We start from the raw sequence: 21,550 nt of genomic DNA, 5'->3' as shown, positions 1-21,550 counted from the left end.
TAAATGTACCATCTTACCTATTTTTAAGTGTACAGCTCTGTGGCATTAAGTACATTCACATTGTTGTGCAACCATCACCACTGTCCATCTACAGAACTTTTCATCTTCCTCAACTAAAAACACTCTGCCCATTAAACACAAATTCCCCATTACCCCATTCCTCAGCTCCTGGCAACTGCCATCCTACTTTCTGTCTCCATGAAGCTGACTACTTTAGGTGCCTCAAGTGAGTGGCATCGTTCAGTATTCATCCTTTTGTGACTGGCTTATTTCATTCAGCATAATGTCCTCAAGGTTCACCCATGTTATAGCATGTGCCAGTATTTCCTTCCCTTTGAAAGCTGAGTAATATTCCATTGTATAGATATACCACATTTTTGTTTACCCACTCACCCCTCTATCAACACCTGGGATGTTTCTACATCCTGGCTATTATAAATAGTGCTGCTATGAACATGGATATACAAATATCTGAGTCCCTGCTTTCAATTATTTTGGGTGTGTATCAATAAGTAGAGTTCCTGAATCATATTTTTTAATTGTTTGAGAAACTACCATACTGTTTTCCATAGCAGATGCACCATTTTGCATCCTTACCAGCAGCGCACAAGGGTTCCCATCTCTCTACATTCTTGCCAACATTTGTTATTTCTAGTTTTGAAAGTGGTCATCCTGGCTGGGTACCGTGGCTCACGCCAGTAATCCCAGTACTTTGGGAGGCCAAGGAGGGTGGATCACCTGAGGTCAGGAGTTCCAGACCAGCATGGCCAACATGGTGAAACCCTATCTCTACTAAAAATACAAAAAATTAGCCAGGCGTAATGGCAAACGCCTGTAATCCCAGCTACTTGGGAGGCTGAGGCAGGAGAACTGCTTGAACCCGGGAGGCAGAGGTTGTAGTAAGCTGAGAACACACCATTGCACTCTAGCCTGGGTGACAGAGCAAGACTCCGTCTAAAAAAAAAAAAGAAAGAAAGAAAAGAAAAGAAATGAAACGGAAGTGGTCATCCTAATGAGTGTGATTAGTCATCCCCTTTAACCCACACAATGACCCTAGATACTATTATCCCCATTTTCCAGATGAGAAAACAGAGCAGGGGATATTAGGTAAGCGTATCAGTCTATTCTCACGCTGCTAATAAAGACATACCAGAGTCTGGGTATAAAGGAAAAGAGGTTTAATGGACTCACAGTTCCACATTGCTGGGGAGGCCTCACAATCATGGCATGAGGCAAAGAGGAGTAAAGTCATCTCTTACATGGTGGCAGGCCAGAGAGAGCTTCTGCAGGGGAACTCCTCTTTATAAAACCATTAGATCTCATGAGACTTATTCACTATCACCAGAACAGCACACGAAAGAACTGCCCCCATAATTCAATTACCTCCCACCAGGTCCCTCCCATGACACGTGGGAATTATTGGAGCTAGTTGAGATTTGGGTGGGGACAGGCCAAACCATATCAGTAAGTCACTCAAGGACAGTGGTGGACAAGCAAGATTTGAATGCAGGTTTAACTGCAGAGCCAATCTCGTCCACCACTGTCCTTGAGTGACTTACTGATACGATTTGGCTGTATCCCCACCCAAATCTCATCTAGCTCCAATAATGCCCACGTGTCATGGGAGGGACCTGGTGGGAGGTAATTGAATTATGGGGGCGGTTCTTTCGTGTGCTGTTCTGGTGATAGTAAATCTCAAGAGATCTGATGGTTTTATAAAGACGAGTCATGCTTGTCCCCGCTTCTCATGGGTGGCATCTGGTGATGGACTCAGCCTTCATCATGGAGATGAAGGGCCCCTGCAGGTGGTAAACAGGACCTTGAGGGCCACTGTACAGGAGACTGTGGTGGGAGCCCTTCCCTGGTTCTCAGCCTGCGATTTCCTTGGCTTGTTCCAACCAGAGCAGGGGCCTTGTTCCAGCGGCACTGGCTGCAGATGGTACCTGTTCTCCTTGCCTCTCCTGCACCTCTGAGTGCAGGCTGTTTATGAACAGGCAGCACACAGGCTCTAAGAGCTTTTAAGGACTCACAGTTACAGAGGAGGCATCAAATCAAGGCCTAGTTTCCATTTACGATTCTATTCCCCCTCCTGTTTTCAGGGAGGGTTTTGTTGGTTTCTAACAAACCTAATAAAGGGTCAGGCTGACTCAGAATTGCACGACTGGACTAAGAGCCCCACCGTAAGGCAATGAGGCATGGCACTGCATTCCAAGCTCGTCATGAGGCGCTCCTTGGCCATGAGGAACAGAAACACCGAGAGAACAAGAGAAACTCCTTCTGCTGTTGTCATATTGAAGCTGTGAAAGAATGACAGGGCAGTGGGCTTTGGACTGACACCAATATCACCAATATCTTGTGCAGGTTTGCACCTGCCAACCTGGAAGGGAGGTCTGTTTCGGAATCCCCTTGCAGGCAGGGGCCTGGGAAGGTACTCACCAGCCACCTCAAGGAAGGACACTCTTACAGGACACTTACTTTCCCAGCCAGAACGATGAAGGGGACTCTGGGCCTGCATTTGAAAGGTCATGGCTGGAAACCCTGCAAGGGGAGCTGCTTTGCTTGCTCAGCCCTCTTGCTTTCCAGCCCAAAAGGCAATCAGGCACAGCCCTGCGTTTTGTTGGTCTCTGTCTAGTTCCAAAGTAAATGTTGGTTCTACATCTCCAAAGGGCTGGTAGAAGCCCATCCCATGCAAAAACATACCTACATATTTTCACCATTTTCTAATGTATTTCAGCCATTATGTAACCTTAGACACAACCCTGGCAAGAAGAACAAGAAAAGTTGAACTTGGTCCCCTGGGGCAACTGGTTTCAGTATGGACTTCCAGCCAAGTCTCAAACACAAACCTCCCGCAGTGGGATCTTATTTTGTTGTTCCCAGGGCAGACAGATCTTCTCGGGAGGATCTAACAAGCACTGGTAGAGAACTTACAGATTTTGCAGGTATAGATGGAGCTTCGCCAGGCCTTAAGGTATGGGAAGTGCACACACTGCACACTTCCATGTGTGTGCATGCCCCCCAGGCATGCATGAGCGTAAAGGTACATGTATACGTGTGTACATATGTGTCTGGTATTTGTGTGTAGGTACAGACACATGCATCTTACGTGTTTATTCACCCCAGTCACTATCTTTAAGCGGTGCACAGAGCAACCACACAGAGGTCAAGGCAGGAACGTTCTCAGGATCACCGGTCCTTGTCCTCTTCTGTTCTCTTAGGCATAACATCTCCTACACACAGTCTTTTGCAGATCCTCTCCAACAATCAGACACAACCTAATTGGCATTCTGCAGGAAATACTCTACTGACACTTAAAGCTAAACCTGTGAGAAGGGGAACTAGTTTCTTAAAGCCCACACTTTTTTGTTTTCCAGGCAACTCAATCAGCCAAGGAATCCAAGCTGAATTTGTGGGACACAAAGCCCTAAAATGAATAGCATGCGACTTTCCTAAGTCTTTTAAGCAGATGGTCTATTTTTTAATAGTATGATGAAAGTGAACCTTGCCAAAAATTTCTGCACTCTTGATGACTAGATGTAAGCATATTTGATTCCCAAAATTGAAACCTTTCATAAAACCTCTCAAAAAGCAAATAATATGGTCAAAAGCATAATTATAAATACCAAGGTAGCCTCTGACAAACAGATGAATTTGCTAAAGACCGCAAGTTGTCTAATTTGGGACAACAAATATGTAATTAAGCCTTCCCCTTTGTAACCTTCTCAGAGTAGACACCAAAGACATAGCGCGGATAAGCCCAGAATAGGACCCAAAAGTGAGATGGGTCCTAGATAAGGAGAAAGCCACTTCAGAACTTACTCATTTGAAGGAGTCATTTGCCCTCAGAAGCAATGCCTGGAGACTATACTTCTTTTTTTTTTTTTTTTTTTAAATTATATTTTATCCATTCTATAGCCATATTTCATCATAGCTTTAATTTTACATTTTGCTATAGGCTAGTGATATTAATTTTTCAGAAGCTTATTTGCCATCCATGTATCTGTAAAGTATCTGCTCAAGTGGTTTGCCTTTTTATTTATTTATTTATTTATTTATTTATTTATTTTTTTTATTTATTTATTTTGAGACAGTGTCTCTCTCTCTCTCTCTCTCTCTCTCTCTCTCTCTCTCTCTCTCTCTCTCTCTGTTGCCCAGGCTGGAGTGCAGTGGCACGATCTCGGCTCACTGCAACCTCCACTTCCCGGGTTCAAGTGATTCTCCTGTCTCAGCCTCCCGAGTAGCTTGGATTACAGGCATGCACCACCACGCCCAGCTAATTTTTTGTTTTTTGTAGAGACAGGGTTTTGCCATGTTGGCCGGGCTGGTCTTGAACTCCTGACCTCAAGTGATGCACCCACCTCGGCCTCCCAAAGTGCTGGGATTACAGGCATGAGCCACGACACTTGGCCTGGAGACTCTACTTCTAACACAGAATCTTAAAGCACAATTGAAATTTGCCTTCTGTCAGCTTACGACGAATAACAATACAGTGGAACAAGCAAATAGGAGAGCCCCAAGAAGCAAAGAAACCCAAGAGGTAGTCTAGCCAGTAAAACTTTATTTGTATCTCAAACATGACTTGCCAGCCTCACCCAGCAAAACTTTCAACACCTCTTTGAAAATTGAAAACCACCCTCACAGAATGAAGACGTAACACCACCACAGTAACAAAGAAAATGTTGGCTCACTTGTGACAGAAATTCCCCAGAGGGTTCTACGCACCAACCAGCAAGGATGCCAGGGCTAAGTGAAGGGTTACAGGGTGACTGATGCAGAAGGGAGGAAGTACAGTCAGATGGGTCCATTTTCATATGTTTGTTTTCATGCACAAAAAGAGGCATTTCTTTCTTACCTAATTGATAACATCACAGGGTTCACAGCTTCTCTTCCTCTTTGACACATTCAGTTAATAAAAACTCAACAGGTCCAGCACACAACACCATCCATTACCCACACCCACTCCCCCTCACCTCTTGCCAGTTCCCCAGCTCCTCTTGGTTTTGTGGCCTCTTGGTGGGCTGGCCTGACACAGATTTCCAAAACCGATGCTTTGTTCCCAAACACCACTGTCCTGGCCAGCAATATCCCCCACCCTCACTTCCTCCACCCACACGCTCTTCCTCACACTAGAAGGGCAGTGGGCACATCTACCAAGCTCCCCTCAGGCCACCCAAACCTATCAGAGACTGTGGTACCAGTGCCAAGGGTGACTCGAGGAGGGGGGTCCTTCCCCCCAAGTTCAGGGAAAGCCATGAGTCTCTCAAGCCACGGCCGCTGGGCCCCAGCGCACAGACCAGACTCCAAGCTCCCCTACAGCATCAACCCGGCCTTCAGCCTGCAACGGAGGAACATCTCCACTTCCTCCTGTAGGATCGCCCCTCCCCTTCACTGGACGAGGAAAAGGGAGGCCGTTTCATTAATTAAAAAATATTAGGAGACCAAGCAAGGGGAAAAAAGAAGACTAGCTTGATTTACACTGGCACAAAACCCACCATAGCTCAATTTGGAGGCACAGGTAGGAGAAAACCAAAGCTCCACATCCACTGAGCATCACTCAGATGCCCGCCTGCCCAGCCAGGCTTGGAGAGAAGCGGCTGCTGTCTTCAGCCACTGCCAGAGAGAGGCCCAGAGGGCATGCATCTGGAAGAGAAACGCAAAGGGCAGGCACGACCTCCCGAGGTCTCACCTCCGCCACGTCCCTGTCTTGTCACCACCCTCTTCTCACCCAGGACAGCACCTATGTCACAACAGCGGCTGGAAAGCAGACAGCTCCAGATGAAGAACTCAACAGAGGAAAGGAGCACACCCCACAAAGAGAAGGTCTGACATGCGCAGAGTGGAGGCCACTCAGTGAGGGGATGGTGGCTTGTTCCAGATCCTCCTGCCTTACAGTGACTTCCTCCAAGGTGGAGATCAGCAGAATTCCAAAGGGGTCATCCTTGCTCTCCTTCCCATTCCAACGAAGCCTAAGAAGCCCATGTCAGTGCCAGGAGGGAGGGAAGGAGGAAGGGTCCTTCTGGTGTGACCCTTTTTTTTTTTTTTTTTTTTTTTTTTTTGAGACAGAGTCTCACTCTGTTGCTCAGGCTGGAGTGCAGTGGTGTGATCCCGGCTCACTGCAACCTCCACCTCCCAGGTTCTAGTGATTCTCCTGTCACAGCCTCCTGAGTAGCTGGCATTACAGGTGCCCGCCACCATGCCTAACTAAATTTTGTATTTTTAGTAGAGATGGAGTTTCACCATGTTATTCAGGCTGGTCTCAAACTCTTGACCTCAGGTGATCTGCTCACCTTGGTCTCCCAAAGTGCTGGGATTACAGGCATAAGCCACCACCCCTGGACCCGGTGTGACTTTTTAAAAGCATGCCCATTCATCTGCTCACTCAAGTCCACCCAGTACAGAGGAGTGTGATGAGGCCTCTGCACTGCAGGGCTCAGGAGAATCAGGGCTTTGGAAACGCCAACTTTGCCTACATCACTAGCACCCCTGTGAAGCCTAGAGATACTAAACCTTGTGTTTCATCTTCACCAAAAGATATGAAGGGTCCAGTGGACACTGGTCATCTTGGGCTGTCTGGCATCCATTCTCCCGCCTGGCTAAAGCACAGTGATCCCCTTCGGGAACCTTTACCTTCAACATGCATTCTTCATGGGAGGTGCTGTTGCCTCCCCTATGGAAGCCCAAAGGCCAGAATCTCCCTCACTCCAGTACACGTGGGGTGGGGAGGGGCAGACCACAGGACCCTGGGCTGTTTTGGGGAGATGGAGGTCACTCCCCAGCCGTGGTGGCACATGGACCAGACAGGCCTTGCCACTAACTTCTATGTGATGTCAGTGGCCTCCCCACTTCCGGAGCTCCCCCAGGTGGTGCCTGTGTTCCAAGCCAGTCTCCCAGCCTGGTGGCAGCCCCCTTCTGATAGGTGCCCTTGGCTCATTCCTCACAATCAGGAATGCAGACTGGGCAATGGAGACAAATGGGCTGATGCAGAGAAGAGTATTTTTCATGGAAGCCCCAAACCCTCACCGCGCCTCAGAGTTTATTGCAGTGCTTCATTCAAACTGAGCTCTGAAATCTATTTTAAACTATTTTAAAAACACTCATTAAAACACTTAACAAGAACAGGTTACCCTTGGGGGACTCCTGACGGTGGGGTTAGGCCATCAGGAACCTTCTGGAGGGCTGATGACATTCTTCACCTCAATCTGTGTTGTGGTTTCAAGAGTAGAGGCATAGGACTGCACAACTAGGTGGATGTACTGGATGCCACTGATTGTACACTTAAAAATGCTTTCTGGTGGCAAATGTTATGTATATTTTACTGCAGTATAAAAAAGCACGATTTAAAACAGAATTCAAGATATTGCTTTAAAATGATTTCAAGAAATACCAGATTAAGCCAAAAAAGAAGAGTATAGGCATAAATTAAAAATTCATCAAGTTTTGCCCTCTTTACATATATGTGAGCTGCACCCTAATTAAAACAACAAAAAAACGCTGTTATATACCAAATTACACTACGCTGGCAACCCAAAGCTTTCCTAGTTATCTCGAGGTACCAGACAGCTCCTTTTCTACAGAACTCAAGACACAGCATCTCAAGCTCGAGCTGGATCCCGAAGTTTCAAGGCAGCTGTTGAAAATCTCTTAGCGTTGGCAAGCATGCATCTATGTGACTCAGATGATTTTTCCATTCTGTGCAATCAAAACAAAATATGAAAAATCAACTGGATATTGGGATGAGAAAATCTTAGACATGGAATACAGATAAACGGGTGCCAGCAGTTAGGGAAGTGGAGGGTGGCAGGGGGTGGCTCTCAAGAGGCAGTCCGAGGGGGCATCTCAGCAGCCATGGAACCTTCTGTTCCTGATTGTCATGGTGGATGGACAAAGCTGCCCATGTAATAAGACGTCACAGAACTTTATACGAAAGCATACCAAAAGATGAGTGCATGCAGAAACCAGTAAAACCTGATTAAGAGCTGTAGTCTAGATCACTCTATCAGGTCCATCTATTTCCTGGTTCTGAGAGTGCACTGCAGTTACGTCAGATGTTGCCACTGGACAAAGCTGGGTGATAGGTACAATAGACCTCTCTGTACTCTTTTGGCAATTATCGTGACTGTATAATTATTCAAAATAAAAACATTTTAAAGTCCATAAATAAATTGGATGCTGAGATCAATATATGACTGCCATAACCCCAGTTTTTATATTTTTCTGTTCATCAAATTATCCCATTGTTCTGACTGGTTTAATCATCTGTACAAGCAAAATATGACACATTAAAATAAATGTATACTAATAAAACACCATATAAGTTTAATTTTTTTAAAAAAGAAAAAAGGCACCTCCTCCTTTGGAGAAGCTGAAAATCACTGACATATTAGAAAGAACACGCAGTGGGGATCAGGAAATGGACTGGTTCTGCCCTCAGCTAACCAGCTGTCACATGAAGAACAATGACTCCACCCGGTCCTGACCATTAAAGGACTTTCTTGTTAAGGAAGTGAGACGTATGCACCTGGGAGGGGATACGAGGACATAAGATGCTCCCTAGTAACATGTGGCAAAGTATCAAATGAATAGTGCTATGGATTGACTTGTGTCCCCACAAAATTCTTATGTAGAAACCATAACTCCCAATGTGACTATAGGTAGACAGAGGACCTTTACAAAGCCAATTAAGGCTGGCCGGGCACGGTGGCTCACGCCTGTAATCCCAGCACTCTGGGAGGCCGAGGCGGATGGATCATGAGATCAGGAGATCGACACCATCCTGGCAAACACAGTGAAACCCCGTCTCTACTAAAATTACAAAAAAATTAGTTGGGCATGGTGGCAGGCACCTGTAGTCCCACCTACTCGGGAGGCTGAGGCAGGAGAATTGCTTGAACCCAGGAGGCAGAGGTTGCAGTAAGCCAAGATCGTGCCACTGCACTACAGCCTGGACAACAGAGCAAGACTATCTCAACAACAACAACAAAAGCTAATTAAGGTTATATGAGGTCACAGAGGTGGGGCTCTAGGCCAGTATGACTGGTGTCCTTGCAAGGAGGAGAGACAACAGGCAGGTGCACACACAGAGGAAAGGCCACAAGAGGACACAGGAGAAGGCAGCTAGCTACAGCCAAGGGGAGAGGCCTCAGGAGAGGCCAAATCTGCCGACACCTGGATCTAGGACTTCTAGCCTCCAGATCTGTGAGACAACACATTTCTGTTGTTGAAGCCACTCAGTTTGTGTGGCATTTTGTTATGGCAGCCCAAGCAAACCAATAAAAAGTAGTATGGTGATGTGGCTTAGGAAAGGAGAAGATGCTTGATTTGAAGCAGCTGCCTGCTCTTCACCAGGGGCCTGAACACAGGATATAATCACAATTAATGGCATATTCCTATCAAAAGAGAAAACTTTTATATATTCAAAAGAAACTGAAAGCTAGTTGTAAATCCTATGGAAGAAAACCACACCATTGGATATATGGTTTTAACGAACACTGGAATTGGAATCCCTTCACCTGTATGCATGCATTCATTCATTCATTCAGTTCTTCTTCATTTAATCAACCAACCAACAGGAGTGACCAAGCCTCTCAATCCAGTGCCAGGTGCTGAAGGACACACAGCCTGGAGGCCAGAGCTGGGCTCTGTGTTGCTCAGGGGCTTCCAGGGGAGACGTACAGGCAAGGGCTACACGATTGAGAGATTGTGTCTCCATGGGGCAAGCCAGGAAGCAGGAGGAGCACGGAGCAGAGGCGCCCTGGACAGGGGTACTGTGGCCATGCCTGACCCATGAACCCCGGGAAAGAGCAGCCACTCCTAGAAACAGCACATGCCTGGCAGCCCTGTTGACAGACAGAGGTCAGTCCGCATAAGCCTCCATGGCCCCAACCTGACCTGGGCCTGTGTCAGCCAGCCCTCCAGGGAAGCATACTTCACATGGCCTTTGGCTAGCAATTCCCTCATGGAGACAGCCCCCAAATAACAAAGCAGGAGGAGTTGGCTGGTTGCTTCTTGACACCTTGCTCTCAGATCTGTTTAGAGGACCGATTAAGTGTAATATATTAAAAATCATTTTGTAAACTCTGAAATGTGACATGAATGGTAGCTATCATTAGATTTTGAAGGGTCTTGTGAGTCACCTAATCCAAAATGATCATTTGATGGATTAAGAAACCGGAGTGGAGTCACACCCAAAGCCACCCAGCTGGCACGTGGCAGAGCCAGAACAAAGGCTTGGGATTACTCACTGCCGAGGCTCCACAAGAAGCTCTGGTTTTCAACATGTGAATTTCATAACATTATATATTTTTCACACCTATACTGTTTTCTTCGATTTTACAATTCTAAACATACATGATTCACAATTTTGATTCTGGCAATGCAATACTATATTTCGACCTCCTGACGAACAAAGGTTTGTGTTATGGCAGGCAAAACTGGAAACACCCTGGGCATTGTGCCTGTATTAACCAAACACTGTGTTCCTACACTCAAGAATGGTTTCCATTTGAAATCCATGAGAAGTCAAGAGCAAACCAGACATAACTGAGGACAGGAGACAAAGGAAAATGGCAGGTGAAGGGGAAGGTGAGGGAGGGAAAGTTAGAGTCGGAGGGGAAGGTAGAGGGGGAGGGGAAGGTAGAGGGGGAGGGGAAGGTAGAGGGGGAGGGGAAGGTAGAGGGGGAGGGGAAGGTAGAGGGGGAGGGGAGGGTAGAGGGGGAGGAGAAGTAAAGGGGGAGGGGAGGGGAAGGGGAAAGTAGAGGGGGAGGGGAAGGTGGGGGGAGGGGAAGGTGAGAGAGGGAAAGGGAGAGGAGGAAGGGAAGGGGAAGAAGGAAAGGAGGTTTTCTCAGCACTGTATGCCATTTTCAGTGCTGTCTTTAGTCACTAAAAAGCGAGGAGCCTGGCACCAAGGTAAAGGGTAAAGCTCAATAAAGGTCATTTGCATGCATGAGAACAAACTGCTAAGCTTCCATCTCATGACCACAGCTGTGTAACTTGGTAGGCTGCCTCTCCTGCCTGGGTGACCAAAATGCTCAGAGCCAAATGCAACCCCAACTGCAGACCCCTTCAAACAGCCTGGTGGCTCTTCCCCTTGGTGTCACTCTTCATAGCTTCTTCATCTAATGCCTTCTGCCATAAATAACTTAAAAACATTTCAGGAAAATAGCAAAAGGAAAGTCAAAGACCAGCTTACAAGAAGGAAGGCAACAGAATGTGCAGTGCTTGTTTGAGGACAGCTCCTCCACTGTGATCAAGAAGTCTCCAGATTCTCCCAGGGTGTATCAGCCCCTTAGATTATTATTTCAACTCTAAACTTACCAACAGTGTCACACGGTTCATCTTTGTGTACACAGAAATCTGTCCTAAAAAAAAAAAAAAAAAAAGAAAGCCATTATCAGGTATATGCAGTATCCCCAAGACTGGAAGAAGAAAACACTGTCAATTAACCTCAAGTAGTCATCCTGCAATGTTATTGTTCCAGTGGTCACAGGCCACAGTGAATGATAACAAACAGCAGCGTTTGGCAACAGTAACCCATCCACATTTCCCAGGGGTAGGTCCACTTACCCCACATGAGAATCTTCTTTTACAGATGAACTATTCTATATATAACAGTTGCTGGAAGGACTCCTTTCAGCAGCTGAAAATGTTTTGGAAGATGTTTGCCAAGTCACTGATCAGAGACAATTCTCAGACAATAGCATCCAACTGCAGTGGCTTCCCCAAGCTACTCTACTTGGGCAGCAACTGGTTTTTGATGCTGTAATGACCATGCATCACTTTAACGAGAAGACAACAAAAAGTCATCTCTAAAAACTGTATTCCTCTACTATGCAGCCATAAAAAGGAATGAGATCATATTCTTTGCAGAGACATGGATGGAGCTGGAGGCCATTATCCTCAGCAAACTAACGCAGGAACAGAAAAGCAAACACTACATGTTCTCACTTGTAAGTGGGAGCTGAATGATGAGAACACATGGACACATGGTTGTACACACACACCAGGGTCAGCCGGGTGAAGGGGGCTCAGGGAGAGGGAGAGCATGAGGAAGAATAGCTAAAGGATGCCAGGCTTAATACCTAGGTGATGGGTTGATCTGTGCTGCAAACCACCATGGCTCATGTTTACCTATGTAAAGAACCTGCACATCCTGCACATGTAACCCAGAACTTAAAAGTTGAAGGATTAAAAAACTGTATTCCTTAAAGCTCCCCAGGATCCCCTGGGTGGGTGGGCATCTGTGGACCAGTGAGACAGCAAAGATGCTTGAAACCTGATCCAGCTCTGGTTCTGCAGGTACAAGGGGTTCATCTGGCTTCCTGTGGGGAAGTCAGGGGTCTGGGCTCTTCTTTCCTAATGCTGGAGCATTCCTATGGTTCTTTATAAGTTCCATGGTCAGGGGTCGACCACGGAGGGTTGGCTGGGGCAGGACTCAGCCTGGGAGCCCTGTGAGGAGCCACAACCTGGCCCAGACATGGCCCCTCCCAGGCCCCACACCCATCTTCTCTCAGGGCCCAAAGAACGCTTGAGATCCACACATTTCATAACCTCACTCCAAAACCAAGGGAACTTTCAGGGAAATGGAGGATTATCATAAAGAGATGAAAAGGCCTAGTGACTCGATTTTTCCATCAGACTCCATTTTAGAAGATGAAGGAATAGGCAACAGAAGCAACACCGGCAGAGGGGAAACCAAATAAAATTAGGGGCATAGATGTTCTCACTGGCCCAATACCTGTCTAGCCCCAGCCCAATATTCAGCACCCTTCCCAATTCTGGTGTTTTGAGCGGCACACGCGCGCACACGCACACACACACATTCATACAAAGACCAGGCTGGCCCAGGACCTTGCTCCAGGGTTTCTCAGAGTTGTGAACAGTATATGTTTAAAGCTTTGCCCCATTGCCTCAGCTGGGCAAAGCGAGAAAGGGACCCAGGCCTCAGTCTGACAGAAGAGAAATGAAGCTGCTGGCCAAGGCCAAGGCAGGCGCCATTTTGCAGAGAGCCAGCCCTCTGGCTGAGGAGGACTCCACCTCCGCGCGTTCTCCGATCTAATGGCCGCCCTGAGGGGAAACAGGCAGTCTCCAATGACAGACCCCGAGGCACCACCCACTGCTTCACCTGAGGAAGAGGTGTGTTCAGCTCAGGGAGGGAGAGCTACACTCAGAGGCCTGTCTTGAAAAGGTCAGCTGAGTCTGAATCTCTATCCTTCCCATTCAAGGTCCTTTCTCAGAAGAGAAGCAGCAAGCCACCTGCCTGCAGGGGCGGCTTTATCTCCAGGGAACCTGGCTTTGTTCCATTCATTATCAGGGGCATCCACTTTTTATGTCATCCCACTGCCAACTCATGTCAAACCGCCAAGCAGGGACTGTAGCGTTCACTTCAGGAATGAAAAAAGTGAGGGCTAGACTCGGCTCCCAGTCCCGACATCCATTGAAACTCCAAGGTGCATTCCTCGAGGCTGACGTGGATCTGCATGACAGGGCTGGCTTTGTGGGTGTCTGACCCATGACCTGGGCTAACGCTCTGCTGTCGCGGGGTCCCATGTTTTCATTTTGCAGGGGGCACCACAAGTTACACAGGTCGTCCTGTGCATAACTCACAGCCAGGCATACAGTTGGGACTCAATAAATTATTTCATTAATTGACTGACGTTTCCAGATCCTTTCAAGGGGTCCTGCAAGCTACCCAGCAGCCATGGCCTCACCAGCATTGGAAGCCTGGGAGCATAACACCAAGTTCCACGGATACTTACTGGGACCTCACCACAAGCAAAGCCTGGCAAGAGGGTCCCTTGGCAGAAGGTGAAGGGAAGGGTGTCCCAAGGAGTTAGATGGTATTACGCTGGAGGGGAAGGTCTGGCCAGAGGGATCCTGGTGGTACAGCTTTGGGCCAGCTGTGTCTGCTGTGGCGCCTTTCAGGCACTCTCACCCGGAGCACAGGCCCAGGCTCAAGGAGGAGTTCTTGACTCCAGGGAGGAGTTCTCTGAGTTCTCAGCTTTCTGGGTCAGATGTGGAGCCCAAGGTGAAGCCCTCCTAGGTGCTGAGGCCCCCTGAGCCCTGGCGTCTGTGTGGGCTCCGTGTGGCCCCAGGCCCAGTCCATTCAGGGGTCCTTTCTAGTCCCAGCCACAGCTGCAGAAAACCCAGCTTCCACCGCTTCTGGCTCAGCAGCTCCTGCTGGACATGACGTCATCCTCACATTCTCCACAGCAGCCACTTAGCCACCTGTTTGTCAGGCAATGTCTGGGAGAATACACGGTTCGGCTTGGTTACAGCCCGGAAGGTGAAAAAAGAACCTTAAACGGGAGGAAACCCTCACATTGGCCAGTCCTAGCTCAGGACCTGGAAGCTGTCCCCTGAGCACAGCCAGGCCTGTGCAGCCTCAGCTCGGGTTACAGTGGGAGGAAAGGACAGCTTCTCCAGGGCGGCAGCTGCCTCGCACCCAATCTCCTTGTGAAAACATCAGCCCATTATTATCTCAACCTAGGGAATTGCAGCTCTTTACCTCTAGTCATTAAACAAGGATTCCTGGCCAACTCAGCTTCCTGCCCGACTCCAGAGCTGCCTCCCCCGTCCTTGAAGGAGATCCTCAATTTAACATCTGCGAGGACCCAGAAGACAGGACGTGCACTGATCTGTTCAGTCGAGCAGCTCCACGGCAGCAGGTGAGAGGGACTGTGATTGCTCACGTAGCTTCAAGGCGTCAGCCCAAAATGCAGAAGAAAGCTCAAGCTCCCGGGCTGGCAACAGGTAACAGCTATGCAAGAGGCCAATCGCATTCCTCATCCAGAGCCCAGCAGCCTGCAGCTGACGAAACCTTGTTTTCTCTGTCCCTGGATGAAGACACTGCCCATGCCCCCAGCATCCTCACCCAGAACCACTCCCATGCAATTAGGATCCCTCTCCAATGTGTTTAGTTAGAACAGAACTTTTTACTCTGAATTTTTTTTATTGTGCTACATGAACATAAAATTTACTATCTTAACCATAGAGTGTAAAGCTCAGTAATGTTAATTAAATTCACACTGTCATGCAACCATCACCACTATCCACCTCCAAAACTTTTCTGTCATCCCACACTGAAACTCTGCACCCATGAAATAACTCCCCATTCTCCCTTCTCCCCAGCCTCTGGCAACCACCATTCTTTGTCTCTATGAATCCGACTACTGTAAGTACCTCACGTAAGTGGAATCATGCAGTATTTGTCCTTGAGGTTCATCCATGTCGTAGCATGTGTCACAATCTCCTTCCTTTTTAAGGCTGAGTAATATTCCCTTGTGTATATATAGCATATTTGTTTACCCATTCATCCATCGATGGACATATAGGTCACTCCCACCTTTTGGCTGTCATGAATAATGTTGCTATGAACATGAGTGTTCAAATATCAGAGTCTCTGCTTTCAACTATTTTGAATTTCAGTTCTTTTGGGTTCAGAAGTGGGATCATATGGTAACTCTAGTTTTGAGTTTTTGAGGAACCATCATCTGGTTTTCTATTGTGGCTGTACCGTTTTACATTCCCACCAATGGTGCACAAAAGAGTTCCAATTTCTCCACATTCTTGCAACACTTGTTATTTTCCATTGTTCTGTGTATTAGTCCATTTTCACACCGCTGATAAAGACATACCCAAGAATGGGCAATTTACAAAAGAAAGAGGTTTAATGGGCTTACAGTTCCACGTGGCTGGGGAGGCCTCACAATCATGGTGGAAGGTGAAAGGCACATCTCACATGGCAGCAGACGGGAAGAGAGCTTGTGTAGGGAAACACCCCCTTATACAATCAGATCTTGTGAGACTTCTTCACGATCCCGAGAACAGGACAAGAAAGACCTGCCCCCATGATGCAATTACCTCCTACCAGGTCCCTCCCACAATATGTGGGAATTCAAGATGAGATTTGGGTGGGGACACAGAAAACTGTATCATTTTGTTTTACAGTAGCCACTGTAAAAAGTGCGAGGTGTAGAAAAGAACATTTTTACACAAAATATTTCCTCTGTGGTAAGTGAGAAGGGCGAAAAATGAAAAGAAAGTCTAACTCACAGCATCTTTGCACTGAGGGTGCGTCATGACTGCCGAGGTCTCTTTGTAAAAGGGCTAATACAGATGTCTTGTCAACAGTCATCTTGGTGACATTTATTGCCTCTAAAAAAATGCCATTCATCCCCAAATGCAGACTACTTACAAGTGCTTTCTCCGCTCAATGAAAGGAAATAGCAGGAAAGAGAAAACTTCTTCCGATATAGAGAAAATTATCATAAGCTACTAATTTTTTTTAACAAAACACCAGAAATTATAGATTTTCTATAGTATTTATAAAATCTATTTTCAAAGTAGAAACCTTGGGAGTTTAGCTGCATATTCCACAGATGATGTTGTTTAGAGTTCCTCTCTAGGAAAGTCTTTCAGACCAAATATAATTACCATTTGGAAAATCAGCTCCATTTACTTATGATCATGCACAGACACGGTTCCCAAGGACTCCTGCTTGCTCCCCAAATCGAATCCACTCTCAAATCATGGTACCCTTAACCTGAATGCTATGACACCTGGGGTATTCTACAGAAAGTCTCACAGTCCCCAAATGCCATTGCAGAGTGCCTCGAGCAACAGCAGCCTCTGGCCAGTGAGTGTGGGCAGCCACTGCTCTTGGGGAAGGCGCCCAGTGCTCACTGGAGTGGGCAAGTCCAGGTCAAAAGCATGAACCAGGTCATGTTCATCCCTTGGTCCCTGATGCCTGCTACTGCATTAGCCATGTTACAGACAATCAGAATTATTAAACAGACTTTTTCTAAAATGTCTCTTCAATAATTCTGATTGTCTATGATAGAACTTATATATGGATTATATATTTAATCATATCCTGTAGAAGCAGCAAGTGTTCTCCTAAGGGATTGGCACACTACAAAGCACACTGTTAAATGTGTAACGAAGCATACTGAGGGCTGGCAATCGACGAACCATCCACTGGAGTGAGCAGGCATCTATTTGGTAATGGGTGGTGGCCTTGTGTCTATTGTAGGAATTTTTTTTTTTTTTTTGAGACAGAGCTTTGCTCTTGTCACCCAGGCTGGAGTGCAATGGCATGATCTCAGCTCACTGTAACCTCTGCCTCCCGGGTTCAAGCAATTCTCCTGCCTCAGCCTCCCAAGTAGCTGGGCAAGTGTGCACCACCAAGCTCAGCTAATTTTTGTATTTTTAGTAGATATGGGGTTTTTTAATGTTGGCCAAGCTGGTCTCAGACTCCTGACCTCAGGTGATCTGCCTGCCTCAGCCTCCCAAAGTGCTGGAATTACAGGCGTGAGCCACCGCGCCTGGCCTATTCTGGGATTTTTGAAAGGAATGAAAACTGTATTGTCCGGTGTCTGGGGCTGGGGTCACAGAACTTCCCCAGATGACTGAGACATCATGGGGCTCAGAGTTTGTAGCACATGGCCTAAGAAATGCAACCAAAAGCCTTTCTTGACTCAAAACCAAATGTTAAGTGAGATTTAACTCTTTGTGGAGGGCCAGGCGTGGTGGCTCACACCCGTAATCCTAGTACTTTGGGAGGTCGAGGCGGGCAGATCACCTGAGGTCAGGCATTCCAGACCAGCCTGGCCAACATGGTGAAACCCCCTCTCTAATAAAAATACAAAAATTAGCCAGGTGTGGTGGCACACGTCTGTAATCCCAGCTACTCAGGAGGCTGAGGCAGGAGAATCGCTTGCACCCAGGAGGCAGAGGTTGCAGTGAGCCAAGATTGCATCACACTGCACTCGAGCCCGGGCAACAGAGGAGACTCTGTCTCAAAAAACAAAAAACAAAACAAAAAAACCTTTTTGTGGAGAAACGAACTGCCCCCAAGCTAAAGATACGATAAAATTCCCCCTTCCACAACTTTACGTCCAAATTCACAGAGGAAAAGCAAGCATGCAGTTTGGAAAGTAGTTTCTTTAAATTAAAAAAAGTCGTTAAAATTCAAAGTTGACATATTCTTAGCAACTCTAATAAAAAGCTGGTATTTTTAATCTAATGGATTAAGTTATTAAGGAATATTTCTGTGTTTCTTGTAAAGGGAGAGTTTTGGTATGAACATGTAACACATTTTGTTTACATTATTAAAGTAAAGCAACCAAAGAAAAATCAGTGTTCCTCAAAGAGGGTTGAAACATAAGAAAAAAATGATATAGCCACATCAACATCAACAACACACAATAGTTGTATCCCCCAAAAAGAAATGGTCCAAGTCCTGACCCTCAGTACCTGTGAATGTGACCCTTCGTGGACAAAGGGTCACTGCAGGTGGAATCAAGGTAAGATGCGGTCACACTGGAGTAAGGTGAGCCCAAATCCTATGACTGTCATCTTTATAGGAAGAGGGAAGTCTGGACAGAGAGACACGCAGGGAGAACACCATGTGACAATGGAGGAGGGACAAAGAGGGACACAGCTACATGCCCAGGCATCGTACTTCCCTCAAAGGTAGATACCACCGTTAACCCCCACTTACTAATGAGGAAACCAAAGCCCAGACAGGTGGCCCAAGGTCTGATTTCCAAGCCTGAATCCTTAATAACATGCCTATTTCCTCTCTGAAGGGAAACATCTCTTTCCTTTCGCATGTCAGCTACAGGCCAAATCCTGTCTTACCTGGTCACAAACACAGCAGCATCCACCAGGGGCGGGTCGTCCTTCCCGCCGGGAACCTGGTTATTGCCAAGGTACCGTGCTCCTCCATACTCCTCGTTCTGCCAGTGACAGAAGCTCTCCAGGGACCGCTCACCATGGTGCCCAATGGACAACTTAGCCTAAAAGAAATCGGGACAGTTAGAGACACAAACGCCTGGGAGGCCAGAGTTTATATCCAGACTATGGCAAGGATGTTAAGGTGGAGGCAGTCGCTCACTGAGACATCATTTGATGACTCACTGCCCTCGAAGAAAAGCCTAATGCCAGTGGGTATATGGCATAGATCCAGAGAGACCATCAGGGGCCTTATATAGGTGCAAATGAAGACTATGTTGTTTTTTAATAAAGCATCTTATTTTCTGCAAACAGAACAGTATCCCAAACCACACAATGCTCCCTCAGTCTCATGGTGATGGCTTGACTTGGAGGTAACATCAGCGTGTGGGAAGGCGTGCCATTGAAAGACCAGAAAAGAATGCTGCTGTGAACCCAAACTGGGGTCGAAGCTCTAATGTAGTTTCAGAAGGGAAGCCACGATGCCAGAGACCTCGTCATCAAGCTTTTGCACATGTACTAGAGACTCCATACGAGACCCTCCGGGAGTGGAGGGGGATGCATGTGGGCTCACTGCTTAGGGTTCCTTGAGATTCTCAGCAGCCCACCCTCACACCATGCTTCCAGTACTGATGCCGGCTTTCCTCTCACACTGGCAAAGCCACAGAGGGTGACGGACACCAGCAACTCCCTGGAGCCCTGCTTAGCATTCAACAGCAATTGGGAAGCTCCAGGCCAGCCACATTTTCTGCATGCTTGAAAGGTGCCTGTGGGACTTACGGGACGTTGTCGTAGCAGGACAAGCTTGGTCACTTGAATGTTAATTTTAATCCCCAGGCTCTGGTGCTGAAACATATTGTATACCTATCAAGACAGAAGAAAGAAATAAAGATATAAAGATAAAAAATTTTTAAAATACAGTAGTATCCTGAATGGGAACTTGGGACACAGAAAAGAGATTATGTAAAAATAAGGAAATAGAAATAAAGCATAGACTTTAGTTTATAACACTGCATCAGTACTGGTGCATTAATTACAACAAACATGCCATTCTAATATGAGAGGCTCATAATGGGGAAACTATGTATGGCAGTTCTCTGTACTAACTGATCAATTTTTCTGTACATCTTAAATTATTCTAAAATACAAATTCCATTCATAAAAAAATTTAAAAATCAACATTAAAAATATAGGTTGTATTCTTCCAGTACTAAAAAAAAACTAAAGAATAATTACGTGAAATTCAAATGTCAGTGTCCATACATAAAGTCTTATTGGAACGAAAAATACATATGTGAGAAACATATCCCAGATTTTATTTAAAAAGTTGTCCAGGAAAGCCAAAAATGTCCTTAAAAATGGATTTGCCAAAAGAAAAATGTAGATAAGAGAAACCTCTAGAATCATACACATGTGTGCAAACATACATATACAGTATGCTTATGTATATGTATAAAGCTAAGCTGGAAATAGTTGGTTAAAAAACACACACACACACATAGGAAAGGTGGTTTTGAAAAAAAGAAAGGCCAGAAGGCTGAAAACTTCCATTCCGGGCTTTCGTGCCTGGGGCTTAAAGGGACCTTCATGAAGGGGCTGGGGGAGACAGATGCCTGCTGCTGAACGCCAGCCTGTGTCACTGCTAACCCTTGCCACATCCCACCAAGGCGGGCATCTCCACCACTCTCAGCTGGGAAACAGGGAAATCAGTTCATTGAGGTAAAGCCACCTGTGTGAGACCCACAGCCAGTCACAATGGTTTGATTCAAACTCAGCCCTGTCCAGCCAAAGGTCTACATTCCTTCTTTATTTCCTCAAGTCCCATTGTAACCAAAGTTTGTTACTGAAATAAACTGCAGTAACAGAAAAGGACCTATCTTTCTTAATTTTGCATATCTTGTTGCAGAACTTAATCGTAAGGACCTCAACATCAAGCAGTCACAGGAAAGCGATTCAAGAGGAAGAGAAGGGAAACCTGGAATAAGGCGAAGGAGTCAAAGTTGACGTGGATGGAAGAAGCCCACTGCAGCTGACAAGCCCCAGGTCATTATGACTCTGCCGAGTTCCTTTTCCGCAACACGGAGAAAGCAGGATTGCAAGAGGTACGTGAATAGCGTACTAAAGGCGGTGGCGGTTGGAAGGTGTGGAGGGAACAAGAATGAGAATCTTTTGAATATTCTACTTGGTTTTTACCTATAGACATAACCCAGGAGGGAGAATTTTCTAGCAGGAACATTAAAACTTTCTCCAGCTGGTGCTGTGTTCACGCTATCAATACATCAGCAGCAGCAGCAAGCGACGAGCTCGGTAGACAGCATCGCCAGGGTCAACTCAGGCCAAGTGGAGCCGCTCAACACGGCCGCACCCAGCCCACAAGTGCTAGAAGCCAGGCACGCAGTGTTTGAGCATCTCCGTGACAAAGGAATCAGCTGTGTCACTGCTTGAATTTTACTCTTTGAAAACCATTACAGTTAAAAAAAAAAAAAAAAAACCCTATCTTTGTGTGACGTAATATTCCTTCACACAAGGAAAAATAGAACACATCCAGTTGTTCTGTTCTCACTTTTGTTATTTTCAAAATCTCCTTTCCTCAAGAACTAGCTGTCGTTTTCTTAATACTGGACCATCCACAAGCCAGTTCTGAAGTCATGCATTCATTACCTATCTCCAAGCCTGGGAGAGGAAGGGGGAGGCACCTAACTTGTTCCTGTTTTGATAGTTCCAGAACCATCCAATGGCTGTCATTCAAATCTTCCCTAAAATATTCAGCATCAGAATTGGGTCTAAACTGGTAAATTTCAGCTCAAAACATGAAAAT

General features: G+C 46.4%; 1 protein-coding gene across 6 annotated transcripts in view; it reads right to left on the bottom strand.

The window, feature by feature from the left end:
- The window catches only part of ADAMTS17 (ADAM metallopeptidase with thrombospondin type 1 motif 17), a 363,335-nt gene that overhangs the window by 266,799 nt on the left and 74,986 nt on the right, over nucleotides 1-21,550 (bottom strand). For all 6 annotated transcript variants that reach the window (XM_050799681.1, XM_050799677.1, XM_050799676.1 and 3 more), the window contains 3 exons: nucleotides 19,513-19,596; nucleotides 18,640-18,797; nucleotides 11,314-11,357 (listed from right to left, as the gene is read on the bottom strand). In XM_050799681.1, coding sequence (XP_050655638.1) covers nucleotides 11,314-11,357; nucleotides 18,640-18,797; nucleotides 19,513-19,596 — 286 coding nt within the window. The remainder of the gene's footprint in view (nucleotides 1-11,313; nucleotides 11,358-18,639; nucleotides 18,798-19,512; nucleotides 19,597-21,550) is intronic.

The sequence above is a fragment of the Macaca thibetana genome, chromosome 7, assembly GCF_024542745.1.
Source record: "Macaca thibetana thibetana isolate TM-01 chromosome 7, ASM2454274v1, whole genome shotgun sequence".
Taxonomy (NCBI): domain Eukaryota; kingdom Metazoa; phylum Chordata; class Mammalia; order Primates; family Cercopithecidae; genus Macaca; species Macaca thibetana.
This window is presented reverse-complemented; position numbering and strand designations above follow the sequence as displayed.